Genomic DNA, 8,835 nt, shown 5'->3' on the forward strand with positions numbered 1-8,835 from the left:
TTCCAGGTGAGTCTGGTTGAAGCAGAAAAGACAATGCCTTACCTTGATCTAAACCAGAGGTATCCAACCTGCAACTCTCCATGTACATTGTTGTTGTGTTTGTTTATAACCTGCTTTCTCTCTCTACAAAAGAGACTCAAAGCTATTGTCGAAGGCTTTCATGGCCAGAATCCCTGGGTTGTTGTACATTTTCCGGGCTGTCTGGCCATGTTCCTGAAGCATTCTCTCCTGACGTTTCACCCATATCTGTGGCAGGCATCCTCAGAGGTTGTGGGATCTGTTGGAAACTAGGCAAGTGGGGTTTAGATATGTCCAGAGTGGAAGAAAGAACTCTTGTCTTTTCGAAGCAGGTGTGGATGTTGTAATTAGTCATCTTGATTAGCATTTGATGGCCCTGTGGCCTCAAGGCCTGACTTCGTCCTGCTTGGGAGAATCCTTTGTTTGGAGGTGTTAGCTGGCCCTGATTGTTTCATGGCTGGCCCTGGCTTCTTCCTGCCTGAGAGAATCCTTTGTTTGGTGGTGTTAGCAGACCCTGATTGACTCATGTCTGGCATTTCTCTGTTTTCAGAGTGTTGTTCTATATTTACTCTCCTGATTTTAAAGTTTTTTTTAATACTGGGAGACAAATTTTGTTCACTTTCATGGTTTCCTCCTTACACAGATATATAAACTTGCTTAGTTTCCACAGACCTCATAACCTCTGGGGATGCCTACCACAGATGTGGGCAAAACGTCATGAGAGAAGGCTTCTGGAACATGGCCAGACAGCCTGGAAAACATACAACAACCCAGACTCAAAGCTGCTTGGCACTGCTAATTAAAGCTTGTCCAATGACCAGGAATTCTGGGAGCTGACGTCCAAAATACACCTGGAAGGCCGTAAGTTTGACCTCACTGATGTAATGTGTAAATTCCAGAATGTTGATACAGACCTGGGCCAACTTCGGACTTCAACTCCCACAATTCCTAACTGCCTTCTGGCTGTGTTGCTGACGGCTTTCATGATTAGAATCACTGGATTGCTGTGAGTTATTTTGGGATGTATGGCCATGTTCCAGCAGCATTCTCTCCTGACGTTTCACCCACATCTGTGGCAGGCATCCGTATAGCCCAAAAGACTCACAGCAACCCAGACTCAAAGCTGCTTGGCACTGCTAATTAAAGCTTGTCCAATGACCAGGAATTCTGGGAGCTGACGTCCAAAATACACCTGGAAGGCCGTAAGTTTGACCTCACTGATGTAATGTGTGAATTCCAGAATGTTGATACAGACCTGGGCCAACTTCGGACTTCAACTCCCACAATTCCTAACTGCCTTCTGGCTGTGTTGCTGACTGCTTTCATGATTAGAATCACTGGATTGCTGTGAGTTATTTTGGGATGTATGGCCATGTTCCAGAAGCATTCTCTCCTGACGTTTCATCCACATCTGTGGCAGGCATCCATATAGCCCAAAAGATTCAACTCCCACAATTCCTAACTGCCTTCTGGCTGTGTTGCTGACTGCTTTCATGATTAGAATCACTGAATTGCTGTGAGTTATTTTGGGATGTATGGCCATGTTCCAGAAGCATTCTCTCCTGACGTTTCATCCACATCTGTGGCAGGCATCCATATAGCCCAAAAGATTCAACTCCCACAATTCCTAACTGCCTTCTGGCTGTGTTGCTGACTGCTTTCATGATTAGAATCACTGGATTGCTGTGAGTTATTTTGGGATGTATGGCCATGTTCCAGAAGCATTCTCTCCTGACGTTTCATCCACATCTGTGGCAGGCATCCATATAGCCCAAAAGATTCAACTCCCACAATTCCTAACTGCCTTCTGGCTGTGTTGCTGACGGCTTTCATGATTAGAATCACTGGATTGCTGCGAGTTATTTTGGGATGTATGGCCATGTCCCAGCAGCATTCTCTCCTGACGTTTCGCCTGCATCTTGTTAATGTGGGAAGACCTCGGAAGATGCCATTAGCCACAGATGCAGGCGAAACATCAGGAGAGAATGCTGCTGGAACATGGCCACACAGCCCAAAAAAACTCACAGCAGCCTTCCAGCTATTAGGAATGATGGGAGTTGAAGTCCAAAACACCTGGAGGGAAGGCAGAAATTTGCCCAAGCCTGATATAGAAGATTCACCACAAGCTGGGATTTGGTGTGTTATTGAAGGCTTTAGTGGCTGGGATCACAGGGTTGTTGTGTGTTTTCCGGGCTGTCTGGCCATGTTCCAGAAGTATTCTCTCCTGACGTTTTGCCCACATCTATGGCAGGCATCCTCAGAGGTTGTGGGGCTTAACCCGGGTCGGGTTAAGCCTCCGACCATAAAAAAATAAATAAATAAATAGCCCCGGCTTGCTGTTGACCTAGCAGCCCCGAAAGACAGTTGCATCTGTCAAGTAGGGAAAATTTAGGTACGCTTTATGCGGGAGGCTAATTTAACTAATCTACAACACCATAAAACTGCTCACGAGGAAAAGAATGAGGAAGAACAGCCACCAGTGGACGGTGAAGCAACAGCTCCCCCTGTGGCCGAAATCGAGAAGCTGGAAAAGATGTTAAAAAATGCCTCTGTGTCTGTCTAAAAACTGAATGTTGTTTGTCTGTTGGCATTGAATATTTGCCATATATGTGTTCATTGTAATCCGCCCTGAGTCCCCTTCGGGGTGAGAAAGAAGGGCGGAATATAAATACTGTCAATAAATAAACGTGGGTGAAACGTCAGGAGAGAGTACTTCTGGAACATGGCTAGACAGCCCGGAAAACAAACAACAGCTGGGATTTGCTTTAAAAGGAGAGTCTCGACGCCCTTTTTAAAAAAGGAAGGTGTTTCTTTATTCAGTCGTCATACCTGTAGCAAAGGTTGGCCAGATACATGAGGAGTAAACCGTGAGGTCCAAATGGAGAGTCCTTCTTTCCTCTGCTCCTTTGGCCTCTTGTCTCCACCCAAGGTTTCCTCCTCTTCCTTTCCGTGGCTGGTTGGCGTGGCTTTGGGGTGGTGGCAAAGCGTGCGCAAGGCTCAAGCCGGCGGTCAGTGGGGCAGTGGCCGGAGGGGGACGGGCAGAGAGCGCACGACAAACGGATAAATAACAGAAAGGATGCACTTGTTTTCTCTCTCTGCACCTGTGTAGAGATACAGTTGTCCTATTGCTAACTAATATCCAGAATAGAACCTACCGTGTTTCCCCAAAAACAAGACAGTGTCTTATATTAATTTTGGCTCCCAAAGATGTGCTAGGTCTTATTTTCAGGGGATGTCTTATTTTTCCAGGAAGAAGAATTCACATTTATTGTTGAACAAAAAATGAACATTATACACTGTGAAGTAGTTGTCATCACAAACCAGCATAACCAGACAAACTGTGAATCCTGTCAAGAATTTCTTGTTACTACCATGATATCCATATACAACTGGTACAGTAGAGTCTCACTTACCCAAGCTAAATGGGCCAGTAGAAGCTTGGATAAGCGAATATCTTGGATAATAAGGAAGGATTAAGGAAAAGCCTATTAAACATCAAATTAGGTTATGATTTTACAAATTAAGCACCAAAACATCATGTTATACAACACATTTGACAGAAAAAGTAGTTCAATATGCAGTAATGTTATGTTGTAATTACTGTATTTACGAATTGGGCACCAAAATATCACGATGTATTGAAAACATTGTCTACAAAAATGGCTTGGATTATCCAGAAGCTTGGATAAGCGAGGCTTGGATAAGTGAGACTCTACTGTATGTACATTTACCAATCCTGCATGCTATGGCTTTTTTGTTTGGTGTGTGCCGGGCATGCTTCCAAACAAAAACTTTGCTAGGTCTTACTTTCGGGGGAGGCCTTATATTTAGCAATTCAGCAAAACTTCTACTAGGTCTTATTTTCTGGGGATGTCTTATTTTTGGGGAAACAGGGTTGGTAACAAACGAATTATAATCATTAGAGGCGCATGAGCAATGCACAAATGAAGACTGTTTACAACATTACATTCTAAGACTTTTATCTGCATGGGACAATACTGAAATTCAAAGTCACCGAATATACTTCTCTGTTACTGAAAAAACATACAAGCATGGAAATAATTGTTTGATGTAATGTTGTAAACAGTCTTCATTTGTGCATTACTCATGCGCCTGTAATGATTATAATTAGTTTGTTACTGTAAAGAAGTATGAATTTTAGTTTACAGGTGTCATGTTTAATTGTGTTTTAAAAGTCATGTTTAACTGTGTTTTAAAAAGGGTTAACGGAGCCAACTGGGTTAGCTGAAGAGAGAGTAGAATTTGGAGGGAAAGTCAGTCAGTCTGTAATCGGGGGAATTACAGGGAAGATTGGTCCTGGTTGAAGGGATCAAGGGAGACTCAATTGCTCATTTTGAGTCAGTCAGAGTCTGTGGTCAGAGAACCATGGGGAGGGTTAGTTTTTAGAGTATGTGCCTGAGAAGGTGCCTTTAAGACTGATTCTCAGTTGAGAAGGTCAGGGTGGCTCGAAGGTTGAAATTTGAGTCAATTCTAAAATAAGTTTGGTGACTTATTTTAAGGTAGTCTGTCTCCTGATTGGGAACAGATATTCTGTGATTGAAGTGGAATTTAAAAGTTTGAAACACCTCATTCTGTTATTGCAACTGTTCAGTAACGTGCCTCAAACAAGAAGAAAAGTTATTGTAACCATCAAGCTTGTGCCTAAATAAATGTGTTATTATTCCTTCAAACATCTCAGTCTCTGTCATACATACACATAGCAAGAACCAAAAGAAGAAAGAAGAAAAATAAAAGTCTCCTCTCTAAGTAGCTAGTGGCTACGTATTCCAATAGTGATGGCAAGAGTTGATAATCCCCTTGACATCTGGTGGCCGCATTATAAACATTTTTACCTCTGGTGGCAGCGGATATAAAATTTATATAATAATTAATTAATAAAAAAACAACCTCCACCTCCACATCTTTACAAATTGGTGGCAGCGGTGGGATTTCAAAAGATTCCCCCCCTGCCATAGTTCTTCACAGTTACCTATGTTCTGTTCTGGATATTAGTTAGCAATAGGACAACTGTATCTCTAAGCGTATTCATAGATTTCTGTGTACTTTTGTGACTCTCTCTCTGCAATGCCATCTCCCTCTTATGATAGACAGCAAAAGGGTTTCTCAAGGCAAAGGAGGGTCTGGAGATGATGCCAGCAGGCACAGGGCATCATCAACTCAAGAGAGCCCAAAGGGGTCCCCAAAGGCCATCTAGTCCAGTCCCTGCCAGACAGGAAGACACAACGAAAGCCCTCCCAACAGGTGCCCATCCAGCTCCTCCGGGGTCTCTTTCCACAGTCCAAACAGCTCTTGTAGTAAAGCATGTTGAACCCATCGCTCCCTTGTGTCCTGGAGCACCAAATAACAAGCTTTTCCTTTAATGGGACATCCTTTCAGATACATAAACATGGCTCTCGTGTCCTTTCTCTCAGTCTTTTCTCCAAGCTGAACATCACAAGTTCCTTCTGCTGCTCTTCAGAAGGATGCATGGTCTCCAGACCTTGGACCATGTTCACTGGACACCTTAGAGTCCATCTTCTTCTTGAATGGCTTTGCTCCAACTCAGGGTCTGTCCAGACAGTCCCTTTATCACAAACAGGAGAGTGTCCTGTAAACCCAGAAGCAATCACTACAAAAGGCAAAAAAACGCGAGATTTCTAGGTGCGGGAATATCCCGGTTTTGAGACGAATATCCGGATCTTTGCATGTCTGTAGGTCCTTGCAATCGGAAATCATGGATTTGATCCCAGGTTTTGGATGTTTGTTCCTGATTAGTTGGTTCCTAAAAAGGTGACACTTGAGAGAAGGCAAACCGCTTTATCCTGGGAAGAATTCCATCCTCTATCTGTTTAATGGAGTTTGTGGCAGAAAAATGAAGTTCCTGGAGTGCCGCAAGTATTTTCACACTAAGTACAGTAGAGTCTCACTTATCCAGCATTCGCTTATTCAACTGGATTATCCAACGCATTTTTGCAGTTGATGTTTTCAATACATCATGATATTTTGGTGCTAAATTCGTAAATACAGTAATTACTGCATAGCATTACTGGTATTGAACTACAGTAGAGTCTCGCTTATCCAACGTAAACGGGCCGGCAGAACGTTGGATAAGTGAATATGTTGGATAATAAGGAGAGATTAAAGAAAAGCCTATTAAACATCAAATTAGGTTATGATTTCACAAATTAAGCACCAAAACATCATGTTAGACAACAAATTTGACAGAAAAAATAGTTCAATACGCAGTAATGCTATGTAGTAATTACTGTATTTACGAATTTAGCACCAAAATATCACGATATATTGAAAACATTGACTAGAAAAATGCGTTGGATAATCCAGAACGTTGGATAAGTGAGACTCTACTGTACTAGTATAACACAATGTCTTGGTGCTTAATTTGTAAAATCACAACCTAATTTGGTGTTTAATAGGCTTTTCCTTAATGCGTCCTTATTATCCAACATATTCGCTTATCCAACATTCTGTTGGTTAAGTGAGACTCTACTGTAGTACACAATGAAACAGGAACAGACACTTTCAAACCAGGAACAGAATGCCATCATTACTGTGATTATTCAGACCATGTTGAATGGCCATCTCTGCAGACAGGTTTCATGGTGTACTTATGCCAGGGAGCAACAGGATGATGTTGTTGGGTTATACATGTCAGTTCCTCATTGAGTGTATGCTGACGACATGGGTACAGCTGAGTAAATGGCAAAAACTTACTACTGGCTGTTGGGACATGGATGTGCTGGTGAGGAAATACTGAGAGCCAAGGCATGCAGGTGGCTAATAGAAACAGCCATATATAATCCAAGAACAGCACAATATTGTTCCATGCCACAACCAAATCTGTCTGGACAGATGGCCAGGCAGGCAGGCTCTAAAAAGTGTCAATAATGACTGTGACTGTTGCCATTGTTATTTTAGCTGTAAGGTTTTATTCTGTTTAATAATGTGTTTATTATACTGTTTTATGTAGCGTATGTGGTTGTAATTATTGTTAGAAACTGCCCTGAGTCCCTTTGGGGAGATAGAGCAGTATATAAATAAAGTTTTACTAAGGTTCTGTTCCTGGCTTGAAAGTGTGTGTTCCTGTTCCGTTGTGCAGTGCTGACTTGGACAGAAGTGGTCTTACTCCATTAGGTTTGTTTGTGTGGCAGATGCTTCATGAAACGTTTGGAGGGGACAGTTTTTCTGACCAGGACAAAGAATGGGACTTTTGCATTGATCCGCATATCCGTATATCTGCATATCTGTATATCTGCATATCCGTATATCTGCATATCCGTATATCCGCATCCCGGGGATTTTTTTTTTCTGGTGGAAGTCTCACATTGGCCACCTTGGGAGCCTCTAAATCTCAGAACAAAACAGTGAGTCTGGACAACGGAGGCAGAAATCCCAGGACTAACAGGTCTGTATGTGGACCTCTTCTTCTGAAGTCCTGGGATTTTTTATTTTTGCCCTTGTTTAAAATCCGTCATTTAGTGCTGTCCGGAAGCGCCCTCAGAGCTATCACTTCAGGCGAAGAGACTTGGCCAAAGCGGAAGAGAGTGGGGCAATGATGAGAATCACATTGGCCTTTCTAGCTGCAGTATCACACTGTTGGCTTGTTCACTATGATCCCTAAAAGATGGGTTGGTTTCCAAAGCAGTTCCCATAGGACTCGCCTGAGGAATTGGAGACAAATCGGAGTCTTATGCCCACCGACAGGTTTGCTTAATGGGAAATGTGATGGGAACGAAAAGGTTCAGGGAAGCCATCCTCGTTAGAGGCTTTGTATGATAACAAAACACTTAATTATGCAGATGTGACTGTAATAACTCCAGGTATGGAACCAGGTACAATGAGACAGGTGTGGTGGATTTCTGCAGGAGGAGGAACAACACGTAGAAATGATCGAACTTTCCAAAAAATAGGCTTTTTCCCTCTTCTTAGTCGCAGCAATATATAAATACAGCATATACCAGATATACAAACTTGACAGGTTTTCTCTCTCTACTCCAACAGCAAGCTACCTTTATACCTAGTTATACCTGCAGAAATCCACGACACCTATCTGAAGATATCTGGTTCTGTAATGAGTTATTTGAGTGTTTTGTTATTGTATTATTGTAACAGGCATGGGCCAACTTCGGCCCTCCTTCCAGGTGTTTTGGACTTCAACTCCTACAATTCCTAACAGCCTGCCGGCTGTTAGGAATTGTAGGAGTTGAAGTCCAAAACACCTGGAAGGAGGGCCGAAGTTGGCCCATGCCTGGAATAAGACTCTCTGTCTTCTTCTCTGGCGCCCAACTAGACCCCGTCCTCGTAAAGCAAAGCGGCACTGAAGATGGTCAAGGGCTCGTCCGGGGAGTGGGCCAGCTGGCCGGAGACCAGGTCCACGCAGAGGGTCTCCTCGGCCTCCATGGGGACCACCAGGGCGAAGACGGCCAGGGCCCCCGCGCTGGGCTGCCGCTCGGCCACCGGCTTGTTCTCCAGGCCTTCCGGTTGGTAGCCGGCCGAGTCGCTGCGGGCAATGGCCTGGTTGGAGCGCGACAGCACCGCCTCGATCTTCTCGCCACGGTGGCCGGTCAGCACCGCACTGACCAGGTAGCGGCCGGAGATGGGAGCGGTGAAGATCCCTGCGGAGGAGGAGCATAGAAGCATCGAGTCAGAAGAGACCCCAATGGCCATCTAGTCCAACCCCTCTAATGCCCCAACAGATGGCTATCCAGCCTCAATAATAGTAGTAATAGTAGTAGTAGTAGTAGTACTTAGAAGAGACCACATGGACCATCTAATCCAACCCCTCTCTGCCTTCATGCA

General features: G+C 43.8%; 1 protein-coding gene across 1 annotated transcript; it reads right to left on the reverse strand.

The window, feature by feature from the left end:
- Window positions 1-2,806: 2,806 nt before the first annotated feature.
- LOC134294890 (EMILIN-1-like) lies at window positions 2,807-8,654 on the reverse strand (the record flags this gene model as incomplete). Its single annotated transcript, XM_062966673.1, is given in 1 exon segment — window positions 2,807-8,654. A coding segment is annotated over 1 exon segment (332 nt), but the record flags the coding sequence as incomplete, so codon positions are not given.
- Between the last annotated feature and the right edge of the window lie 181 nt (window positions 8,655-8,835).

The sequence above is a fragment of the Anolis carolinensis genome, unplaced genomic scaffold (genome assembly GCF_035594765.1).
Source record: "Anolis carolinensis isolate JA03-04 unplaced genomic scaffold, rAnoCar3.1.pri scaffold_27, whole genome shotgun sequence".
NCBI lineage: Eukaryota > Metazoa > Chordata > Lepidosauria > Squamata > Dactyloidae > Anolis > Anolis carolinensis.